At 43.1% G+C, this 25,111-nt stretch overlaps 1 protein-coding gene across 2 annotated transcripts in view; it reads right to left on the reverse strand.

Moving 5' to 3' along the window:
• Positions 1–25,111, reverse strand: part of Garre1 (granule associated Rac and RHOG effector 1) — a 96,461-nt gene that overhangs the window by 19,892 nt on the left and 51,458 nt on the right. For both annotated transcript variants that reach the window (XM_045154215.1, XM_045154216.1), the window contains exons 3-7: positions 9,541–9,750; positions 4,723–4,863; positions 3,732–3,827; positions 3,471–3,632; positions 239–397 (exon numbers count right to left, since the gene is read on the reverse strand). In XM_045154215.1, the coding sequence (XP_045010150.1) occupies positions 239–397; positions 3,471–3,632; positions 3,732–3,827; positions 4,723–4,863; positions 9,541–9,750 (768 nt within the window). The remainder of the gene's footprint in view (positions 1–238; positions 398–3,470; positions 3,633–3,731; positions 3,828–4,722; positions 4,864–9,540; positions 9,751–25,111) is intronic.

The raw sequence follows: 25,111 nt of genomic DNA on the forward strand, positions 1-25,111 counted from the left end.
ATTCACTATGTAGTCTCAGGGTGGCCTCAAACTCATGGCGATCCTTCTACCTCTGCCTCCCGAGTGCTGGGATCAAAGACCTGCCACCATGCCCGGCTTGAGGGCTTTCTTATCTGGTCTGAAATATGAGCACTGAGGAACTTTCCATGTTATTCAATGTTTTCACACATGCCTGGGACAAATGCTTGCATGTTTGAGATGCCTGTTCTTTCCCTCACCCTCATGCACGCTCACTCACCAGTCCAGCTTGGCCAAACAGGAGCTGCACAGCAGTCTTGCAGGCACCCCGCCAGGTGGATGGACACACCTGATTCAGAACTTCAGTCACAGGAAAATCATCCCTAGGTGTGATTCCATTGTAGCAGCCTGCTTCCTTGAGGAGCTGTAACATTGTATGCTACACGTTGAGGAAAGGAGAGAGAAGTCACACCTCTAGAAAAAGCTGTCCATTTATTTACACAATCATCTTCAAAAGCATTTTAAGAACACCCTAATCACGACGCTGACATTCTCTCTCTCTGAAGAAGCACTGCAGGGGCAGCTGCTGGGGAGCAACAAGGGAGACTTGGTTTTTAAGTCAACTCACAGATTTTTTAACCCATCGAGTTAAATATGAACACATTTGCATTAATATATACACATGATATTTAAAACGATTCTGTTTATTCATCACTTTGTGCATGTAGCTTTATGTGGGTACTGTGTAACTGAACCTAGGTCGCCAGGCTTTAAAGCAAGTGCCTTTAACCACCAAGCCATCTCTCCAACCCTACATGTGATTTAAAAAAAACCCAAAACTTATTTTTTGAGGTAGTGTCTCACTCCAACTCAGGCTGACCTGGAATTCACTATGTCGTCTCAGAATGGCCTTGAACTCACTATAATTCTCCTACCTCTGCCTACCAAGTGCTGAGATTAAAGGTATGCACCATCATACCAGGCTTTTTATTGTTATTACTATTATGATTATTATTATTATTTTGTTTGTTTTTCGAGGTAGGCTTTCACTCTAGCTCAGGCTGACCTGGAATTCACTATGTAGTCCAGAGTGGCCTTGAACTCATGGTGATCCTCCTACCTGTGCCTCCCGAGTGCTGGGATTAAAGGTGTGTGCCACCACGCCCAGCTGATTTTTTTTTTGTTTTTTTGAGGTAAGGTTTCACTCTAGCCCAGGCTGACCTAGAATTCACTGTGTAGTCTCAGGGTGGCCTTGAAATCATGGTGATCTTCCTACTTCTGCATCCCAAGTGCTAAAAATTATTTTTATTTATTTGCATATGTGAGAGTGAGTGTGTCTGTGTATGAGCATGCCAGCATCTCTTGCCACTTCAAACAAATGCCCATCCAGCTTTATGTGGGTAACTGGGGATTACAAGCAAGCACCTTTAACCACTGAGCTATTTTCCAGCCCTATATGTGTGATTTCTATGTAAGAATGCAGCATTATTTATCCATTTCTTTTGCAAGTTGGTTGTGGGATTTAGAAATTCCTAATCTTCCTACATCAGGAAACAAAACCAATGAAATAACAATCAAAACCTCAACTTTAGGGCTAAAGAGAGATTGCTTAGTGGTTAGGGCGCTTGCCTGCAAAGCCTAAGAACTCATGTTCTAATTTCCAGGTCCCATGTAGCCAGATGCACAGCGACACAAGCACACAATGTCACACATGTACCACAAGGGGGTGTACATGTCTGGAGTTTGTTCACAGGGGCTGAAGGGCCTGGTGTGCCCATTTTCTCTCTCACTCTCAATATAAATGAAAAAATTAACAAAAAAAATCCTCTCAGTTTCAGGCCAGGCATAATGATGCATACCTTTCATCTCAGCACTTGGAAGACAGAGGTTCAGGATCGCTATGAGTTTGGGGCCAGCCTGGCACCAAGAGTGAGTTCCAGGTCATCCTGAGCTACAGTGAGACCCTATTTCAACCACTTCCACACACAAAAATTCCCACAAATCCCATGGTCAGTAGTCAGATGTGTAGGCTTTGGAAACATGAGCCCAAGTCCCAGCTTACTTTCTAGGTATATGACACTGGGCTTCAGTTTCCCTGTCAAATGGGGGCAGGAGGAGCACCACACCTCAGCAGCACAGCAGGTCTGGTGCCCACATGCTCAACAAGTAACCACTTATCTCATTATTTAAGATTTCCTTCACTTAATTCTCAAAAGCCAGCCAAGAAACATTTGTATCATAAACAACAGTTTAATTTTTTTTTTTTTTTTGGTTTTCTGAGGTAGAGTCTCACTCTAGCTCAAGCTGACCTGGAATTCACTATGTAGTCTCAGGGTGGCCTCGAACTCATGGTGATCCTCTTACCTCTGCCTCCTGAGTGCTTGGATTAAAGGTGTGTGCCACCATGCCCAGCTAATGTACTTTTTAAAACATGTGGATAAAATTATGAATAAAACCTTAACAAATGCCTTATTAAAAATTTTGCCAGGTGGTGGTGCATGCCTTTCATCTCATCACTCAGGAGGCAAAGGTAGGAGGATTGCCGTGAGTTCCAGGCTACCCTGAGACTACATAGTGAATAACAGGTCAGCCTGGGTTAGAGCGAGACCCTACCTTGGAAAACAAAACAAACAAAAAAAATATTTTTGCCAGCATGGAGAGATGGCTTAGTGATTAAGGTGCTTGCCTACAAAGCCTAATGACCAGGTTTGATTCCCAGTACCCATGTAAAACCAGATGCACAAGGAGTTCATCTGCAGTGGCTACAGGCCCTGGTGTGCCCATTCTATCTACCTCTTTCTCTCTCTCTAGTAAATAAATAAATAAGTAAATAAATAAATGTTTTTTTTAAGTCACTAAGCTGGATATGGGGGTGCATGCCTTTCATCCTAGCACTTGGGAGGCAGAAGTAGGAGGCCCTGAGTTCAAGGCCAGGCTGGGACAACAGAATGAATTCCATGTCAACCTGAGCTAGAGGCTAGAGTGAGATCCTACCTCAAAGAGAAAAGAGAAAAAAGTTACCACAGGGATGTGGTTCAGTGGCAGAGGGCCTGAGGTAAACCCCAGAACCAACGAAAAAAAACTCACTGTACCAAGAAAAGCCAGAGCCTCTTGTCTTCACTAAAAACAAATACTGTTGTGTGTGTGTGTGTGTGTGTGTGTGTGTGTGTGTGTGTGTGTGTATACATGTGCTTATGTAAGCATATTCATATGTATAAGTATAGCTGGGAATGTAGGTCAAAGGACAATTTCTGGGAGGATCAGTCCTCACCTTTACAGCTCATTTGACTTAGGTTGTCTCTGGATCTCACTATGCTTCCAGGAAATTCTCTAGTCTCCACCCCCATCTCACGGGATGGATTGGGCCTGGCTTGAGAGGTGAGTTTTGTCTCTATCCACTGAGACCTCTCCTCAGCACTCTTGAATATACACTCTTCATAAGCCCTTAAGTTTCCCTTTTCCGTGATTATACTTAGTTTCTGGAACCCCCAAGGAACTCCATGGAAAAGTACCGTCTTAAGCTTCAGGTTGTCGGCAGCCGGCTCATTAAAGGAGACACCCTTCAGGAGATGAGGCCCTATCTGCACGGGGACGGTGGGGAGCTCACACTGCATGGGCTGCGGAGGCGTCTGCCTTCGCCCCGTCTGCTGCGCTTCCGCTTCACTACAGCAGCCCTGGAAAAGGCGTGGATGGGAGAGGCAGTGACCCCAATGGTTCACACAGGGCAGAGGAGACATTGCCCCACCCCAGAGCCATGAAATGGAAAGAAATACCTGCAAACTGGCTTCAATGGCCTTGGGATTCAGGTGGAAGCCTGCTTTCATCGCATACTCACAGTGGCCTAAGCTTTCCAGAGCTAGCTTATATGCCTGCAAATATTTTTATTCAAAAATCAAAATTATATAGCAGAATAGAATATGACACAGTCTAATTAAAATAAGAATTTAAGCTGGGTGTGATGGCACACACCTTTAATCCCAGCTCTGGGGAGGCAGGAGTAGGAGGATCTCCATGAGTTTGAGGCCACCCTGAGAGCACATGGTGAATTTCAGGTCAGCTTGGGCTAGAGTGAGACCCTACCTCGAACCCCCCCCATAAAAGAAGAATTCACATTTTACAATTATTAAAAGACTTGAGGGTTGAAGAGATGGTTTAGCAATTAAGGCATTTGACTGCAAAGCCTAAGGACCCAGGTTTGATTCCCCAGAATGCACGTAGGCCAGATGCACATGGTGATACATATGTCTGGAGTTCATTTACAGTGGCTATAAAGGTCCTGGCATGCCCATTCTCCCTCTCTACTAAATTAAAACTAAAATTTAAAAAATGACTTGAGGGCTGGAGAGATGGCTTAGCGGTTAAGTGCTTGCCTATGAAGCCTAAGGACCCCGGTTCGAGGCTCAGTTCCCCAGGTCCCACGTTAGCCAGATGCACAAGGGGGCGCACGCGTCTGGAGTTCGTTTGCAGAGGCTGGAAGCCCTGGCGCGCCCATTCTCTCTCTCTCCCTCTATCTGTCTTTCTCTGTATGTCTGTCGCTCTCAAATAAATAAATTTAAAAAAAATGACTTGAGAACAATTATTACCTCATTCCTTTTTTAAACTGGCCCAGCATAACTTTATTTTTATTTTTTTAAACTATGAATTATGAGGTTTATTGTAGGGGAAATTAAGATCCAAGGAGGAGGCTAGCTGAAGCGCTGTAACTTTACTTCCCTCCCTTGATAGAATTATTTAGATACATACATACTAATTTTGAAAACGTACTTGCAAAGCACTGTCGATTTTCATGTTTAGCTCTTTTAGCTGGTGCTCAGGAATCGCTGCCGTTTGAGAACAGAAGAGTTGTTGAACTTCAATGCCCGCCAAGCGGCCATCACAGCCTCTTTCTCTTAGTCTAGATGTTGCCTGCAACCCAGATAGGAACTGTTAAGTAAGAAGGATGCTGGTCAGTAACCAACTCAACAACAGCAGCTGCTGCTGCTGCTCCACAACTGAAATCAAGAAGCCATCAAAGTATCTTGATGCTATTCCGAGGTTCTGAAGCACCCACATTTCAAATTTTACAAGCTTAAAATTTTTGTGATACTTTTATTGGAGACAGGGTCTTACTGTGTAGCCCAGGCTGGCCTCAAGTTTGCAATCCTCTTGACTCAGCCTCATGAGTGGAGGATGACAGGCTTGTGCCTGTCCAAATAATCCCTGGCCAAATAACATTTCTAGTAGTTGATCTTTGTTCTTCTGGGCCAAGGGATGAATGTGGCTATTTACAAAACAAACTGGGAGGATAACAACTAGCAGCTTCCGTGTGCAAAGTCAAGGCTTTCGTTGCCCAAGCTATAAACAGCATTCTAATCTCCTGAGCCCTAATGACCTTACACTTCTTTTTTTTTTTTTTTTGTTTTTTTTGTTTTTTTGAGGTAGGGTCTCACACTGGCTCAGGCTGACCTGGAATTCACTATGTAGTCTCAGGGTGGCCTCGAACTCACGGTGATCCTCCTACCTCTGCCTCCCAAGTGCTGGGATTAAAGGCGTGCGCCACCACGCCCGGCTTTTTTTTAACTTTTTTTTTTTTTTTTGGTTTTATGACCTTACACTTTAGAACAGTTGATTTTAAGACTCATCCAGTGAAATCTATATTTTTTTTAAAGTTTATTTACTTACTTGAAAGAGAGAAACAGAAAGAGGTAGAGAGAGAGAGAAAGGGTGTGCCAGGGCCTCCAGCTATCGCAAGCAAACAAATTCCAGATGCATGTACCACCTAGTGCATCTGGCTTTAATGTGGATACTAGGGAAGTGAACCTGGGTCCTTTGGCTTTGCAGACAAGTATCTTAACTACTAAGCCACCTCTCTAGCACCCAGTGAAATGTTTGACCCACACAGTGTGTTAGCTACTACTGCCAGATGTAACTAGAACACTAAGCCTGGTCCTTGTCCTCCTTGGGGATGATGGCCTCACCAGCTAAAAAGGTAAAGAAATAAAACAATTTAAAAGGTACAGCTGGATGTGGTGGCGCACACCTTTAATCCCAGCACTCAGGAGGCAGAGGTAGGAGGATAATTGTGAATGAGGCCAACCTAAGACTCTAGGTCAGCGTAGGCTCAAGCAAGACCCCACCTGGAAAACCAAAGAGCCTGAAGGTGTGACTCAGCGATTAAAGGCGCTTGCCTGCAAAGCCTGCTGGTCTGGCTTCATTCCCCAGGACTCACGTAAAGCCAGATGCCCAAAGTGGTACATGCTTCTGGAGTTTGTTTGTAGAGGCAAAAGGCCCTGGCACACCCTTCTGCTCTGTCTCTTAAATAAATGAATGAATGAATAAGGGGAGAGAATCACACTGAGGGAAACGGCAGTGCAGTAAGCAGCACACCAGATACCAGGAAAGACGCACTCAGAGGCGAATGTGATGGCTCACATTCTTGCGTAGGAGTGGAAGGCAAATTTCAGTAATGTGCATGATGTCTTATATAAAGTACCAAACTGTACTAAGTAATATAGCTACAGATACATGAATGTGTTGTAAAAATATATTAGCAAAAGTGGTTTGTCTCTACAGAGGAAAGGACTTATTCGTTTATGTTTTGAAGCAAGGCCTCACTCTGTAGCCCACACTGGCCTTGAATTTCCAAAGATCCCCCTATGTCATCCCCTAGAGTGCTGGGATTAGAGACATGAGCCACTGCACCTGGCTTAGAAAAAATGGATGTAAGTAACATACTAGAAAGGGACAAAAAGGAGTCAAGTGCATTTGTAGCAATATTTTTCTGTTAAAAGGCATGATAAATGACATGAAGCCAAGTGTGGTAGCACATGCCCATAAATCCGAGCTGTTTAGGAGGCTGAGGCAGGAGAACTGCGCGTTTGAGAACTCTGGGCAATGTGAAAACCCAGAGGGCAGCGGCACAGCTTGGCAGGAGGCAGAGTGCTTGCTTAGCATGCTTGAGGCTTGGGCTCCAGCCCCAGCCTCTCCAAGGGAAGAGGGGCAGCATCAAGCCAACGTGGCAAAACGTCAGCATTCATGTGACAAAGCTAAAAAGGTCAAGGGACCACCAACAAGCCTCCTGGGTGGTGGGTGTTGTCATCATGAATGATGCCAGCAGGGGTACATAGGAGACTGAGTAGGCACCGAGGTCTCTGAATGTAAGCTGAATACTCAGGAGGCTGGAGTCCAGCAGCCGCATGACAAGTGCAGGTCTGAACCCACCCCAGCAGCCTAACGGGAAGCCAGCACCACCAATACAACTTCAAACCTACATTTAGGGTCCTGTTCCGGAAGAAAGCCTCAGGAAAGCCTTTAACAGATCCAACAGCAAACCGGAAAAAGAAATGACAACAGTAGGACAGCATAAAACTGAACAAGAAAACAAGGCTATAACTATGGAAGTTATCAATAAATTTTTTTTTAAAAAAAAAGTAAACTAGGCTGTTATAATGTTGGCATGAGAAGCCAACTCTAAAATTCTGACAAGAGGTGGAGGTGGGAAAATCAGTTCAAATTTATCTTTGCCAATTTGAAGCCAGTCTGAGCTACATAAGACCTCTCCAAAAAAAAAAAAATACTGGGGGTGGGGGTGGCTGAGGAGATGACTCAGGGGATAAAATGCTTGCAGAACCCATGTAAATTTGCAAGCTGTGGTAGGCTGTCCCAACATGACAACTGTGAGATGATAAGCAGAGACCGAATTTTCTAGAAGTTCACAGATAAAAGTTAAACATAGCCTGATGAGTAATGCAAAGAAAGAATGAGAGACTCTGTCTGACCTCTGACCACCATGTATGCCCACATACACAGTCATAGACACACCCCCCAAAATAACTTTTTAAAAAAGCAGGACATTTTGGGCTGGGGAGATGGCTCAGAGAGTCAGAGTGCTTGACCTGAGTTTGACCCCCAGCACCTACGTGAAAGGCCAAGATTGCTTGTGCATGCCTGTAGCCTCAAACCTGAGGGAAGCAGACAGGAGGATCGCTGGGGCTTGCTGGTCAGCAGTCTAACAAACAGTGGTGAGTTCTAGGCTCAGTAAGAAGAGACTGAGGAAATAAGGATACCTGACATCCTCCTCAGGTCTCCAAACAGGCATAAAGTATTTGCAGGCAAACAGATACATATATTAGACACATACAACACAAAACAACAAAAACCCAAGCAGGGCACATAATTCCAACTACTAGAAGGCTAAGGTAGGAGGACTGCGAGTTTAGGGCTAGCCTCAGCCTTAAGACTATGTTATGTAACAAGGTTCTATCTTTAAAAAAATAAAACCTTAAAATATCAAAGAAAAAAGAAGAGACAGGAGGATAAGAAGATGATTCAGCAGTTAAAAGCACTTGGGTGCAAAGCCTGCCAGCCTGGGTTTGATTCCCCAGCACCCTTATAAAGCCATATACACAAAGTAGCACATGTAGCTGGAGTTCACTTACAACAGCAAGAGGCCCTGGCACATGCATACTCTCTTTCTGCTTGCAATTTTTTTTTTTTTTTTTTAAAGGAGAAACTATATAAAAACTGTTCTGGGGGCCAGGGAGATGGCTCAACAGTCAAGGGCATGTGCTTGCAAAGCCTGATGGCCCAGGTTTAATTTCCTGGTACCTACCTACAGCCACATGTACAAAGTGGTACATGCATATGGAGATCGTTTGCAGTGGCTGGAGGCCCTGGTACATCCATTCTTTCTCCCTCCTTCCATCCCTTTTTTTCCTCTCTCAATTAATAAAATGTATTTTTAAAAAATGGCTCTTCTAAAAATAGATTTGCTGAGTAGGGCTTTTTAAGGGTACATAGGAGTATTTCATACAGAAGGGTCAAGTGAAGGAAGCCAGACAGAATGTCCAGCAAAAGCAACAGAAAAGAAAGTTCTAGTCTAGACAGCTTTGGCAGTTGGCTGAATGTGACCCCTGTAAGATTCAAGGTTTGCAATACAGGACTGAGACTAACAGTTGGGCCCAAAGTTTTATATAAAGCAAGGTGAGAGAGTTGGTGGGGGGGTTCCTTTTCTGGGTCTGGATTTTATGGACTCTTAATACCTGCAGAACCTCTTTTAGACAGAGAAGTTTTGGATGGCCACATCAACCAGAGCCACAGGTAGTGGCTGGAAGGAGGAGGTCTCATTCTTTCTTGAAGCTGCGAGGCAGTTAAGGCTTAGTCAATTTCCTTAGTGGTAGCTAGGGGGGAAAAATGGCTCTTCTAGCAGGGTGTGGTGGCGCACACCTTTAATCCCAGCACTCAGGAGGCAGAGGTAGAAGGACTGCCATGAGTTCGAGGCCACCCTGAGACTCCATAGTGAATTCCAGGTCAGCCTGGGCTAGAGTGAGACCCTACCTCAAAAAATCAAAAAACCAAAAAGAAAAAAAAAAGCTCTTCTAGGCTGGGTGTATGCCTTTAACCCCAGCACTTGGGAGGCAGAGGTAGGAGGATCGCCATGAGTTCAAGGCCACACTGAGACTCCATAGTGAATTCCAGGTCAGCCTGGCAAGACCCTACCTTGAAAAACAAAACAACAAAAAAAGGCTCTTCTGAGGGCCAGCAGGCAAGTCCCCCTGAAGCCTCCTGTGTGAATACTAAGCTGGATGTTCCCAACTTGGTTACCTCAGCAGCCCCCCGCCAGGATCGCACAGCTTCCTCCAGTTCAGGCGTGTGGCCCATTCCAGTTAAGCCGCTACCACCACTGCTGTTCTTCTTTTCTGGCACAACTGCCTCAGTGAAGCAAGAGTGAACCACTGGCTGGACCTTCTGCAATGCATGGGTCAGAAACTGGAAGTGGACCTGCACCACTGTCAGGAAACATCGCCCCAGTACCTGTGAAGACAAGAGAGAGCCAAGCGGGACAATAAATTCTCAACACTCAACAACTTAGGAATCATGAAATGGTGTAAAGTCAGAAAACCTCTGTGCTGAGATTGCTCAGTGGTTAAGGTGCTTGCCTGCAAAGCCTGACAACTTATGTTCGATTCCCTAGTACCCACGTAAAGCCAGATATACAAAGTGGAGTAGGCATCTGGAGTTTGTTTGCAGTGGCAGGAGGCCCTGATATACCCATTCTCAATCTCTTTCTCTATTTCCCTATTTTTAAATAAATAAAAGAAATAGACTGATTAAAAAAAAAAAAAAAGGAAAATAGGAGCCGGGCCATACTCAGGAGGCAGGGAGAGGTACAAAGATCACCAAGAGTTTGAGGCCATCCTGAGAGTACAACTACAGTGAGACCCTACTTTGAAAAACCACAAAAAAAGAAAAAAAAAGAAAAAAAAAGGCTGGAGAGATGGCTTAGCAATTAATGTGCTTGTCTGCAAAGTCTAAAGACCCAGGTTCAATTTTCCAGGACCCACCCACATAAGCCAGATGCACAAGATGATGCATGCATCTGGAGTTTGTTTACAGCAGCTAGAGGCCCTGGCGCACCCATTTTGTCTCTTACTCTCTCAAATAAATAAATACCCTCCAAACTTTAGAAGGCCTGGTTCTTTATTATTGTTTGAGAGAGAAAGAAATAAATAGATAGGGCTGGAGAGATGGTTCAGCGGTTAAGTGCTTGCCTGTGAAGCCTAAGGACCCCGGTTCGAGGCTCGATTCCCCAAGACCCACGTTAGCCAGATACACAAGGGGGCACACGCGTCTGGAGTTTGTTTGCAGTGGCTGGAAGCCCTGGCGCACCCACTTCTCTCTGTCTACCTGCCTATTTCTGTATAGCTCTCTCTCAAGTAAATAAAAAAAAAGAAATAGAATGGGCATGCCAGGGCCTCCAGCCACTGTAAATATACTCTAGACACATGTGCCACCTTGTCCATCTGGCTTATGTGGGTCTTGGGGAATTGAACCTAGGTCCTTAGGCTTCACAGGCAAGTGCCTTAACCACTAAGACATCTCTCTGGCTCAGGATTATATTCTTCTTCTTTTTTATTTATTTATTTATTTATTTTTATTTTATTTTATTTTTTTCTGAGGTAGGGTCTCACTCTAGCTTAGGCTGACCCAGAATTCACTATGTAGTCTCAGGGTGGCCTTGAACTCAAGGCAATCCTCCTACCTCTGCCTCCCAAGTGCTGGGATTAAGGGTGTGAACCACCATGCCTGGATTACATTTTTTTTTTTTTTTTTTTTGCTTTTTCGAGGTAGGGTTTCACTCTGGTCCAGGCTGACCTAGAATTAACTCTGTAGTCTCAGGATGGCCTTGAACTCACGGCGATCCTCCTACCTCTGCCTCCCAAGTGCTGGGATTAAAGGCGTGCGCCACCACGCCCGGCATGGATTACATTCTTAATGCTTAGAAGTTAAAACATTTCTACCAAATAGCAAGCTCCAGGTGCAAACAGGTCTTCCAACTTCTCACCACTTGTCCTCTCTCCCTTCATTAGACTGTGGCTCACACCAAGCCCATTTTTCTTTTGCTCCTACTCAGCTAGAACAGTGCATAAACCTAATTATACCCATACAAGATTTGGAGTACAAGGTAAAAGTCACATCAACAAGATTAGAACTGTGACTTTTATTCAAGAAAACCAACTATTTTCTTCTTTATTCTTTTGATTTCTTTGAGCATAGATAAAATCATTTTTTTGAAACCCTTGTCAGACATTGCATCTAATGTGGTCTCTCCCTGGAGGTCATTTCTGATGGATTTATAATTTTTGGTGGGATTGTACTGTCTTGACTTTTTGTGTTTCTTGTATTATAATGTACAGATTTTTGCATAGTGAGCTAATTTGATGCTTGAGTTTTCTAATTATCTGCAGTGTTCTTAGCTGTATAAATGTGACTTTATATATCTTCAGTGTAGGTATTTTAGCACCATGCTAATATTATTACTAACATGATTGTATGTTCTGTTTCCAGCCTTACAAAACAAAGCCAGCAGACCAGTTTTCTAGGAGCCAACAATATAGACAGCTCTTTGGTGCAGCAGAGACTCATGATCTGATACGTATCACCAGCTGGTTGATTAATAGTTCAAGTAAGACAGTCATTTTTAAAAATTATTTTATTATTTATTTGAGAGAGATAGTGTGTGTGTGTGTGTGCATGCACGCATGCACACATGCCGTGGTCTCTTGCAAAGGAGTGCCATTTTTTTTTCCTCCCAAGGTAGGGTGAATTCCAGGTCAGCTTGGGCTAGAGTGAAACCCTACCTTGGAAAAAAAAAATAAAAGATATGAAAATGCACTTATTTAGTGGCCTTAGGTATCAGCAGTTCTCTTTCTTGCTTCCTATTTACTTTACTCAAGTATACTAGGCAAGTGCTCTATCACTGAGCTAACAGTCCCAGCTTAATTTTTTTTTTTTTGATTCATGGTCATGCCCAGGCTGGCCTTGAACTTTCAATCTTCCCAACTCAGCCTCCTGAGAGGCTGGGATTGAATTCCATATTGTTTTATCCCTCTCCTCCCCCACCTTTGGCTTTTCCATCTAGCCACCATGCTGGCTCTCTACTTGTTTTCTTTTGACTTAATCAATGTGTTCTCTATGATCTGCTATGTTCTTTCTTAGTTATTTATGTGTACACAGAGAGACAGAGAGACAGAGAAAGGCTGGGCACACCAAGGCCTCAAGCCACTGCGAATGAACTGCAGACCCATGTGCCACTTTGAGCACTTGGCTTTGTGTAGGTACTCGTCTGTAATTTTCTCTTTTTTAATTTGTTTTGTCTTTGTCTGGTTTTGGTATCAGGGTGATGCTGGCTTCATAGAAGGAGTTTGATAGGATTCCTTCCTTTTCCATTTTATGGAAAAGTTTAAGAAGCCTTGGTGTTAACTCTTCCATGAAGGTCTTATAAGATTCACCAGTGAATCCATCTGGGCCTGGACTTTTTGTAGGTGAGAGATTTTTTTTTAATAACTGCTTGGATTTCCATACTTGTTATAAGTCTATTTTCAGTAATTATTCTTGATTTAATTTAGGTACATCATATAACTCAAGGAAATCATCAATTTCTTTCAAATTTTCAAATTTAGTAGCGTATATGTGTTAGGTCGAAACGAGCTTCCCAAAAAGACCAAAAGAAAACAGGATGTCTACAGGGAAATATAAGGAAATGGATCATCCACATTCCTCAAGAACAGGATTTGCCTGCTTATCTCTCACCAGGTCACTTCTGGTCTCACCCTGAGATCAGAGGTTTACTGCCTCCTTTTCTCTCACCAGGTCACTCCTGGTCTCTCCATAGGGCTAATGTAAAAGAACAGAGATTTACTATATTAACAAGAAAATTCCTTCCCCTTTCTCACCTTCTTCCAACTGAAAAACCTATAAAGCCCACTATCCCCAGACTGACTACACCACTCTTGAGAGTCAGTCCTGGCAGCTCATGTTTTAACCCGAATAAAAACTTCCATCTTTGCCTCAGAGTGCTCTCCATGGTCCTTGGTCACTTCTGAACCTTACAATATTTTCTTATAGCATGTCCCTATGATTTTAATAAGTTTATTTATTTGAGAGCGACAGACAGAAAGAGGCAGATAGATAGATAGAGAATGGGCACACCAGGGCCTCTAGCCACTGCAAAGGAACTCCAGACGTGTGTGACCCTTGTGCATGTGGCTAATGTGGGTCTTGAGGAATCGAGCCTCAAACTGGGGTCCTTAGGCGTGACAAGCAAGCGCTTAACTGCTAAGCCACCTCTCCAGTCCCCTATGATTTTTTAATTTCTCTGTTATGATGGTACCTTTTTCATCTCTAGTTATATTAATTTGTGTCTCTTTTCTCTTTCTTCTAGTCAGATTTGCTAAGGGTTTTATCAATCTTGTTTATCCCTGTAAAGAACCAACTCTTTGTTTCATTGATTCTTTGGATTTTTATTTTGGTTTCTATTTCATTAATTTTTGCCCTAATCTTTATTATTTCTTTTGGTCTACTAATTTTTGAATTGCTTTGTTCTTCTTTTTCCAAGGGCTTAAAGGTGAAGCATTAAGTTGTTTATACTTGTGACCTTTCTAATTGATTTTTTTTAATTTTTTTTTTTTTTTTTGGTTTTCAGAGGTAGGGTCTCACTCTAGCCCTGGCTGATCTGGAATTCACTATGGAGTCTCAGGGTGGCCTCGAACCCAGGTGATCCTCCTAACTCTGCCTCCCAAGTGCTGGGATTAAAGGCGTGTGCCACTATACCCAGCATACCTTTCTAATTTCTTAGTTCCCTTGTTTGTTTGTTTTTTTTTTTTGGTCTTTTTGTGATTTTGTCGTGTCCCCCCCCCCCCCCCCCCCCCGGTGCTGAGTACCGAACCCAGGGCCTTAAGCGCTCATCCACGGAGCTAAATCCCCAACCCCCTAATTTCTTAATATAGGCAATTTAAAGCTATAAATTTCCTCTTAGGACTGCCTTCATTGTGTCCCAGAGGTTTTGGTATATTGTGTTCTCATTATTATTTGACTCTATGAATCTTTTGATTTCCTTCTTGACTCCTTCATTGATCCATTCATCATTTAGTAGTGTATTATTTAGTTTCCATGATTGTGTATGCTCTATAGCTTTTCTTGCTATTGATTTGTAGTTTAATCCCATTGTTATCAGATAGGGTGCAAGGAATTATTTCAATTTTCCTGTATTTCTTAAGATTTGCTTTGTGTCCTAATATATTGTCTACTTTAGAGAATGTTCCATGTGCTGCTGAAAAAAAAAATGTGTTTTCTGCAGCATCTGGATAAAATGTCCTATCTGTTAGGTCCATTTGTTCTATGACCTCACTTAATCCAGATGTGTCTCTGTTCATTTTTTGTTGAGAGTGGGGTGTTAAAGTCACCCACCAAAACTGTGTTTGGTGTTAACTGTGACCTTTGTTCTAAAAGTGTTTGTTTGATAAAATTGGGAGCCCCCTTGGGCTGGAGAGATGGTTTAGCGGTTAAGCATTTGCCTGTGAAGCCTAAGGACCCTGGTTTGAGGCTCAATTCCCCAGGACCCACGTTAGCCAGATGCACAAGGGGGCGCATGCATCTGGACTTCATTTGCAGTGGCTGGAGGCCCTGGCACGCCCATTCTCCCTCTATCTGCCTCTTTCTGTCTGTCTGTCTGTTACTTTCAGATAAATAAAAATAAAAACAAAACATATGTGTATATGTTTATGATTATAATGTCCTCATGTTGAAGTTTCCCTTTAATCAATATAAAGTGACTTTCCTTATCTTTCTTAAATAATGTTGGTCTGAAGTCTACCCTGTCCGTATTAGGATAGCAACACCTGCTTATTTTCTAGGCCCATTTGCTTGAAACACTGTTTTCCAACCTTTCACCCTAAGATAGTGTACATCTTTTGTGGAAAGGTGAGTTTTTTGAAGGCAACAAACTGAAGGAACCTGCTTCTTAACACAGTCTGCAAACCTGTCTTTTGGTTGGTGCATTAAGGTCGTTGATATTAATAGTTATTATTGAAAGATGTGTTTTTATTTTTATTTTTTGGTTTTTCGAGGTAGGGTCTCACTCTAGCCCAGGCTGACCTGGAATTCACTATGTAGTCTCAGGGTGGCCTCGAACTCATAGAGATCCTCCTACCTCCACCTCCAGAGTGCTGGGATTAAAGGCATGCACCATCACGCCTGGCTAAAAGATGATTATTTATTTTTGCCACTTTCCTTGTTTTGTAGTTTCTCCAGTTTTACCTTGTATTAACTAGCGTTTAAGTATGGTTTGTTTTTTCCTGGTTCCTTATGTGTGTGCTTTTCTTTCTCTTCAGCATGGAGGATTCTTTCAAGTATTTTCTGTAGAGCTGATTTGGTCTTCATATATTACTTTAGCCTGCTTTTATTGTAGAATGTCCTTATTTCTCCATCTATTTGAATGGATAGTTTTGCAGGATAACGTTGACAGTTGTTATCTTTCACAACTTGGAATACATTATTCTAAACCCTTCTGGTTTTTAAAGTTTGTGTTGAGTAATATGCTGTTATCTTGATGAGCTTGCCTTTGTATATGACTTGATTTTTTTCTTTCTAACTGCTTTCAATATATTTTCTTTCCTTTGTGTGTTTTGCAATTTAATTATAATATGACAGTGAGAGATTCTTTACTGATTTTATTTGTTTGGGGGAAGTTTTCTTCTGATTTTGTTGAAAATACCTGTTATGCTTTTGGAGTGAAATTCTTCTATGCCCTGAATTCTTATGTTTGATCTCTTCATAGTGTCCTGAATGTCCTGAAATTCCCATTCATGACTTCCCACTAGTCTCTGTCTTTCTCTTTGTTGGACTATATTAGATCTGCCACCTAGTCTTCTAGTTCAGATATTCTGTTTTCTCCTTGATCTATTCTATTGGTCAGACTTTCTACAGAGTTTTCTATTTGGTTTACTGTTTTTCATTTCTAGTATTTCTTTTTTTTAATTTTTTAAATTTTTATTAGCATTTTCCATGATTATAAAAAAAATCCCATGGTAATTCCCTCCCTCCCCACCCCCCACACTTTCCCCTTTGAAATTCCATTCTCCATCATATTACCTCCCATTTCTAGTATTTCTGATTGGTATTTTGCCATTATTTCTATTTTCTTATTCATGTTTTGTATTGACCTACTTATTTCATTAAGTTGGTTTTCTGTTTTCTCTTGGGATTCCTTCAGGGGTTGGTTTTCTTCTTTATTCCTTTGATTTCTTTGAGCATAGATAAAATCATTTTTTTGAAATCCTTGTCGGACATTGCATCTGAGGCGGTCTCTCCCTGGAGGTCATTTCTGATGGATTTATAATTTTTGGTGGGATTGTACTGTCTTGACTTTTTGTGTTTCTTGTATTATAATGTACAGATTTTTGCATAGTGAGCTAATTTGATGCTTGAGTTTTCTAATTATCTGCAGTGTTCTTAGCTGTATAAATGTGACTTTATATATCTTCAGTGTAGGTATTTAAGGTGCCAGGTATAGCTCTTATACCAAGAGAAACAGAAGTAAACCTAGGTGTCAGGCTGCTGTTCAAGTATTGTAGTATACTGGGTGAAGCAAATTACTAGCAAATTCTAAAATTCAACTAAGCAATATAGGCATTCAATTAAAACTAGCACAGAGGATTTATACATACATGGGCATTAAACTGAACAGATAAACTAGTAAAACCAAAGTCCCTAAGGGTATGTGTTGCCCCATGCCCTTAATCCTGTCAACTAGGAGGTTGCAATTTCTAGTCTGAAAGAGGTTCCATGTCAGCCTGAAGACAGTCAGTTCCTGCCCCCAATAGTGACTTAAGAAAAAGACAAAGGCCCTAAAAATCAGGAAATGTCAAAGGCAACAATAGTCAACACCAAAATACAGCTATTTGAGAAGGGTAAAGCCAACCAAGAATATATCATTCACATGTAATTCATAACCTTTCCTGACATGGAAAGAGAGATTAACCCTTCCAGTGCAGGCCTATGTATCTGACTTTGTTACATTTTGGGATGGCTTTCAATCTCACCAATGGTGAATGAGTTCTCCGATGTTCATGGCCCTGACAGTTGGGGGATGGGAGCTTTGCAGGGTTCCAGAATCATACTAGAGCGGCTCAGCTGGTCCCATTTGTATCTCCTTCAGCAGCTGCTCAGCTGCTTTCTGGTGTCTTCCCCTTCATTCCTGCCTTTGCGACAAGGCTGATGCAAGTGGAAAATCCCCTCACCTTGTTTCTACTCCTGGTGCCTGGGTAAGATTCTGGCTGGTTTCCTCTTTTCTGGAAGATCTTGGTCTCTCCTGCTTCTCTGCTGTAGTTGATAAGAACTCAGACACCTTCACTTTTCAGTAGAAGACTGTATTTTACTGTGTTTCTGTGTATTACCTCCCTATGCTGCTTTGGTGTGGCTAGTATGCCACCATCTTACCCGGAAGTCCAGTATTTGATATTTTTATTAGCTTATGTTGATTACTTACAAAAATGGCTTGAGTTTCAATTCTAACTGGTAGAAGCCAACGAGAGAGGCCTACTGGCTGCCAGCCCTGTGGTACAGAGAGGAGGTGAGGGTTTGGAGTCATCTGTCTGAACCCAGGGCCTCACTGGGCTAAACCCTCAACCCCTGCACTGTCTTTTACAAGAACCAACATCCAACATGCCCATGCTCCAGCCTGTCCCGTCACCTGGAGCAGCTGGAAAGACGACACACTGCTCACCTTCAGCCCCTACTACAAACCCTCACCAGGTCAGCCCTCAGGTGACACCTATTCCGCTGAATGAATGAATCATCATCCCCATGGACATAACTGGAACCAAACCAAGGCAAACCATTTTTCACTCCAAAGCATCTTCCTGCAGTGGTGAATAGTCCAAATCCCAGCGGAGCCTCCAGCGCTGAGTGCTGCTCCCTCAGTGCTCTGTGCTACAATGAGCGCCAGGATACACCCAGCTGCATGTGACATGCATAAACACCATCAACTTAGTTATCTTTTAGGCTTTTAAAAAATTATTATTTATTGCTGAAGACTCCACATACTTGGACTACACGGTCACTGAGAAATCCTGCTGGAACTGAGCTGACAACCTCCTCCATGTAGACCAGCTGACAGAAAGCTGGAAAAAGCCATTCTGCATGCAGTTCAATGGGAGAGACAGAAATCACCAGGGAAGATACTCAACAGTGGTTGCCAGCCAGGCCAAGTGAGCCAACAGATGAAATAGTAGCACGTCTGTCATGGTGGAAACTAACTGCCCTCTAATTGGACTGGAGGCCCGCTCCATGGGAGAGAATACATCCCTGATACTGAAAACCTACAACAGGGGTATTCATGAGCCCTAGGGTATAACGTCTGCTGCTGTCTGGCTAAATGTATATACTATGCTCACAAAACTGCCCAGTAAGCACTTCTCTTAATGCTCACACTCTTATATTAGTGCTACTCTCACTTTTGGTAGAGAACCTTCTCTTTTCAGATGGCAGTGACCTTGGGATGACTCAGAAGGCACCATGGTGCTGGGAAGAAGTGACCGCAGTGCTCAGTACTGCAATATCTCTATCACATCTTCCAAGGCTCAGGGTCCATTGCAGAAGAGGTGATGGAAAGAATGTAAGAGCCAAAGGAAGGGTAGGACTCCTTACAATGTGCTCCTCCAGACACAAAATGGCCTGAATATCCATGACCTCACAGTGCCTGACACTACCTATGCAAGACCATCATAATAGGAGGAGACGATGATGACATCAATATAACAGAGAGACTGCGAGGGAGGGGGATGTGAGGGAGAGTGGAGTTTCACAGGGGCACGTGGGGGAAGAAGGAGATTACAATGGGTATGGTTTACAATCATGGAAGTTGTCAATAAAAAAACAGAACACTTCAGATGGGAGTAGCCCACCTGCAGGCCCAGCTACGCATTCACAAGTTAGATGCAGGAGCTGGAGTATAGCCATGCATATCAGACCCTATCCTTTTTTGTTTTTTCTTAAGACCCTATCTTTTTGTTGTTATTGTTTTTCAAGGTAGAATCCTGCTATAGCCTAGGCCGACCTGGAATTCACTATATAGTCTCAGTGTGGTATCAAACTCACAGTGAGCCTATCTCTGCCATGCTGGGATTAAAGGCATGCACCACTACACGTGGCAAATGTGCAAGTTTTTATTTATTTTTTCAAGGTAGGGTCTGACTCAGACCCTATCTTAACAAACAAGCAAATATTTAAAAAGGGCAACTCAAACTGGAGAGTAGGCTTAGTGGTTAAGTCACTTGCCTGTAAAACCAAAGAACCCATGTTCGACTCTCCACATCCCATGTAAGCCAGAGGCACAAAGGTGAAGCAAGTGCAAGGTCGCTTATGCCCACTAGGTGGTGTTAAGTGTCTGGAGTTTGACTGTCAATTCTCTCTAACACCTCTCTAAAATAAAAATTAAAAAAAAAAAACAAAAGAGTAGCTCAAATCAATGTATCATAAGGTACCTCACTAAGACAAGAGATCTCTATCTCCATGTGACAAGGACACTCCTAACCAGTTTTGTTGTTGTTGTTGTGTTTGTTTTGCTTTTTAGTATTTTTTTATTTTTCTTTCTTCCTGTTTTTTCAAGGTAGGGTCTCACTCTGGTCCAAGCTGACCTGGAATTAACTATGTGGTCTCAGGGTGGCCTCGAACTCTTGGGTGATCCTCCTACCTCTGCCTCCCGAGTGCTGGGATTAAAGGCGTGTGCTACCAAGCCCAGCTTTTTTTTCTTTATTTGAGGGGGGGAGGAGAGAGGGAGAGAAAGGGAGAAAGAGAGAGAGAGGGAGAGAGAAAGAAATCAGGGCCTCCAGCCACTGCAAACAAACTCTAGATACATGCACCCCCTTGTGTATCTGGCTTACGTGGATCCTGGGGAATAGAACCTGGGTCCATTGGCTTTGGAGGCAAGCACCTTAAACACTAAGCCATTTCTCCACCCTTCCCCCTTTTTTTGTTTTTGAGAAGAGTTTCACTCTAGCTCAGGCTGACCTGGAATTCACTATGCAGTCTCAGGGTGGCCTTGAACTCATGACAATCCTCCTACCTCTGCCTCCTAAGTGCTGGAATTAGAGGTGTGTGCCACCATGCCTGGCCAGTTTTAGCCCCATTATGTTCTTCTTTTTTTTTATTATTATTTTAAAATTTTTATTAGCATTTTTCATGATTATAAAAAAAATCCCATGTTAATTTCCTCCCTCCCCCCCACACTTTCTCCTTTGAAATTCCATTCTCCATCATATTACCTCCCCATCACAACCATTGTTGTTCTTTTTGTTTTTAATTTATTTACTTGCAAGCAGAGAGAGATAAAATGGGTACATCAGGGCCACTAGCAACTGCAAACTCCAAATACATGTGTCACTTTGTACATCTGGCCTTACCTGCATACTGTGGAACTGAATCCAGATGTCAGGCTTTGTAAGCAAGCATTTTAACCACTGAGCCATCTTTCTAACCCTCAGCCCCCCACCTCATGTCCTAACTAGTGATACTGTGTTAAGTCTGGGAGGAGACCTGGCACCCTCTTGGCAGCGTTGAGAAGGTGGGCCTTTCTCTCTGCCCTGGCCCACTTGCTTCACTTGACACCCACCAGGAAACCACACTTGTTTCAAATTGCTCCTGGCTCTTTGGCTGCTTCCTAGTTATTTTCTGATGTCTCCTGTTGGTGTACCCTGGTTCTCTACACTCATTTGATGACGTCATCCAGTTCTCTAGCTTTAAACACCATCTGCTGGCTGATAATCCCCAGGCTGTATCTATACTTTAGCCTTCATCTCTATTGTTTATGCCCAAGTATATAGAGGAAACCACTCCTTGGAATCACAAGAGGTATCCCAGGTCTATTATTTATTCTAAATGTCTCTTCCTCATTGCTCCTCATCTTGGTGAACAGCCCTGCCAGGGATGACCCAAGAGCAGAAACACTGGGCTATCACTGATCTGCAAACACATTGTAACAAAATACTGCTGCTGAAATACAACAGCTTTCAAAAGTGAAGAAATTCTGGCTATAATATGGATGAGCCTTAAAGACAATATACTAAAGTGAGGTAAGCAAGTACACAGAAAGGACAAATATTCTATGATGTCAATTGTGTAGTTAAGAGAAGCCAACTTTAGAGACAGAGTAGAGTGGTTGCAGGGGCTGAGAAAACGGAAACTGGGAGTTACTGTTTGATGAGCCTTACTTAGTAAAGATCAAGTTCTAGAGATGGTTGATGGGAGTAGCTATGCTCCAACGCAAGTATTTCTGATGTTGCTGAGCTGTTCTGTTCTAATTACCTAACTGCTGAGGCTGGGAAATAGCCCCAGCTCCTAGTACTCTGCAGCCACAGCTGGGGACATCACGGCGCTCTGAGTGCTGCTGGGCAGTGCCCTTCTCCACCCTCATCTCCACTACCGAGAGTGGCAACCACCAGGAAAGGATAAGGTCCTTGATTGTACATATAGGACCTGCCCTTTTACAGGAGGCTCTGTGGAGCCCTGGAACGGGAGGGGGAGCAGCTGGGAATGAAGTATCACCCCAGAAGTGAATAAAGATTTCTGCTCAGTTAAAAGAAAAAAAAAAATAGGGCTGAAGAGACAGTTTAGTGGTTAAGGCATTTGCCTGCAAAGCCTAAGGACCCACATTCAATTCTCCAGTACCCACACAGGTAGATTTACATGGTGGCGTTATACATCTGGAGTTCGTTTGCAGGGGCTAGAGGCCCTAGTGTGTCCATTCTCTTTCTCCCTCTCTTTTTCCCTCTGTCATAAAACAAAAACAAACAACAACAACAAAAACCCCCACCTAGATTCTCTCCCCATCGCACAAAAAATCAGCAGTCCTTCTGGGATGGAGCATGGTGGTGCACATCTATACTCCCAGCACTTGAGGAGGCTGAGGAGGAGGATAGGGAGGCAATCATCCTCAGTTACACAGGGAGGTCAAGGCCAGTCTGGGATCCACAAGACCTTGTCTTTAAAAAAGGGGGGCTGGAGAGATGGCTTAGTGGTGCTTGCCTGCGAAGCTTAAGGACACATGTTCAAATTCTGCAGAATCCACATAAGACAGATGCACATGGTGGTGCATGCATCTGGAGTTCATTTGCAGCGGATGGATGCCCTGGTACACCCATTCTCTCTTAAATAAACAAATATTTTTTTAAAGTGGAGTCTAGAGAAATTGTTTAGTGGTTAAGGTGCTTGCCTGCAGAGCCTAACAACCTGAATTCAATTCCCCAGTACCCACATTAAGCTAGATGCACAAAGTGGCACATGCATGTGGAGTCTGTATGCAACAGCTGGAGGTCCTGGTGTGCCCATTCTCTCTGTCTGGCTCTCTTCTATCTTTCTCTGCTTGCAAATAAATAAATAAAATATATTTTAAAAGCCGAGAGTGGTAGTGCACACCTTTAATCCATGCAAGCGGGAGGCAGAGGTAGGAGGATCACCGTAAATTTGAGGCCATCCTGAGATTACCTAGAGACTTCCAGGTCAGCCTGGGCTAGAATGAAACCCTACCTCAAAAAAAAAAAAAAAAAGTAATTTTTTTAAAGACCTAGTCATCTCCTCTATAACAAGTCCATGCCAAGCTGCAAGCATCTCCTGCTTGGATTTCCAATGGGTTCTGCGTACATATGTGCCCATGTGGCACCTCAAGTGCTTGCCTGCATTGGGGTGCGCACAACCGCAGTGGACAGACAGGAATGTCAGATGTTCCCTCCATTACTGTTCTGCCTGTTCTTACTTGAGCCACAGTCTCTTACTCATCCCAGAGCTTGACCTTTTTGGCGAGCCCCACCAGTTCTCAGGTTTCTGCTTCCCTAAGGGATTAGAGTTGCAGGTGCAAATGGCTACACCCAGCTGTTGTTTATGAGGGTTCTGGGACCTGAACAGGAGCAGTCAGTCTCTCAGGCCTCCTCAGGTCCTCATGCTTGCACAGGAAGTGCTCTTAACCACTAAGCCATCTCTCCAGCCCTGTAATGTTCTCAAAAGTGACCTTGCTTCCATGAAATAGCACCAAGTTTATCTTAAAACAGCAGCAGGAAAATCCCAGAGCCATAGGGGGATTTATTTTTCCCCCAAGAGACAGCCTGACTGAGAGGTGAGATGATTACAAGATATCACAAGGCCTAGTTTCCATTTTTCTGCTCAGTGACCTCAGGAAAGGGTTCTAATTCTAAGTTACTTCATAGTCTGGAATGGCTCAATGACCTTCATTCATTCTGCTTACATTTCAGACAGTAGAAAATAAGGGAAGCCCCATTCCTTTCCTGGTATGGGGATCTCCCAGTAGTAGCACCTAGTACTTTTAGATTCATCTACATGAACCAGATCTTATTCAAGTGACTAGTGCCAACCATATGGAGAGAAGGCAGGGTAATCCCTCACCTCAGGCATACCCCACCTGAAGAAAGTTTGTTTCCAAGAAAGAGAAATGGACTCACAGGCAACTAGCTTGAGGCTATTTTCCATTTACATCAAAGCACTTTTTCTAGCTAGTGTCACAGCCCATTTATTAACTGTCTCTTCTGTCAGATCAGAGTGCCTGTGACAGTCCTCAGTCATCTACCCATTCACTCTGTCTCTTCTGTCAGACCAGAGCGCCTGTGACGGTCCTCACTAATCGACCCATTTACTGTCTCTTCTGTCAGACCAGAGCGCTTGTTACTGTCCTCAGAGGTTAAAGGTGCTTGTTTTAAAGGCCTGCTGGCCTGAGTTCAATTTCCAAGCCTCCCACATAAAGCCAGATGCAAAAAGTGGAGCAAGCATCTGGTGTTCACCTGAAGTGTCAAGAAGCCCTGGTATGCCCACACATGCTCATATGCATAATCCCCCCCCATAAAAGGATGTAAATAAATAAAAGCTAAAAATAAAATCAGGGCTGGAGAAATGGCTTAACAGTTAAGGCAAGTGCCTGCAAAGCCTAAGCATCCAGGTTCAATTCCCCATTGCCCACATAAGCCACATATACAAGGCGGCACACTCATCTAGCGTTCATCTGCAGTGGCTAGAGGTCCTCACATGCCTGTTGTCTCTCTCTCTGTTTGCTTGCTTTCTTTCTCTCTCTCTCAAATAAATAAATAAATAAAGTATTTAAATAAATAAAATCATATTTGTCCCAGGCATGGCGGTTCACACCATTAATCTGAGTAGTCTGGGAGGCTCAAGTACGAGGATCACCATGAGTTCTAGGATACCCCCCCCTTAACCAACAAAGCTGAAAAACAGTATATTAGCTAGACATAGTGGCACACACCTTTAATTGGCACTCTGGAGGCAGAGGTAGAAGGATGGCTATGAGTTTGAGGCCAGACTGGAATTACATAGTGAATTCCAGGTCAGCCTGGGCTAGAATGAGACCCTACCTCAAAAATAAATAAGTAGTAGAAAAGCACTCTATAGAATCATGAACTGGTTACACATGCATTTCTGACAAATGAAAGCCACAGTCCAGCCCTCTGCATGCTCTAGCTGTACGGGACTCTCTTCCTTAAGTGAGCTGGACAGACAGTGAAATATCATCCAAATTTCAACTGTTTCATTAATTGTGACATATTCTAAAAAAAATTCTCATAATGATGGAGAATGGAATTTCAAAGGGGAAAGTGTTGGGGCGGAGGGAGGGAATTACCATGGGATATTTTTTTATAATCATGGAAAATGCTAATAAAAATTAAAAAAAAATAGTAACAGCGTCATCTCAGTAAAAAGAAAGAAAAAGAAAGAAAGAGAGAGAGAGAGAGAGAGAGAGAGAGAGAGAGAGGGAAGGAGGGAGGGAGGAAGAAAGAAAAAAGAAAGAAAGAAAGAAAGGCAGGCAGGCGGGCAATCA

Source organism: Jaculus jaculus, chromosome 7 (genome assembly GCF_020740685.1).
Source record: "Jaculus jaculus isolate mJacJac1 chromosome 7, mJacJac1.mat.Y.cur, whole genome shotgun sequence".
NCBI classification, from domain to species: Eukaryota; Metazoa; Chordata; class Mammalia; order Rodentia; family Dipodidae; genus Jaculus; species Jaculus jaculus.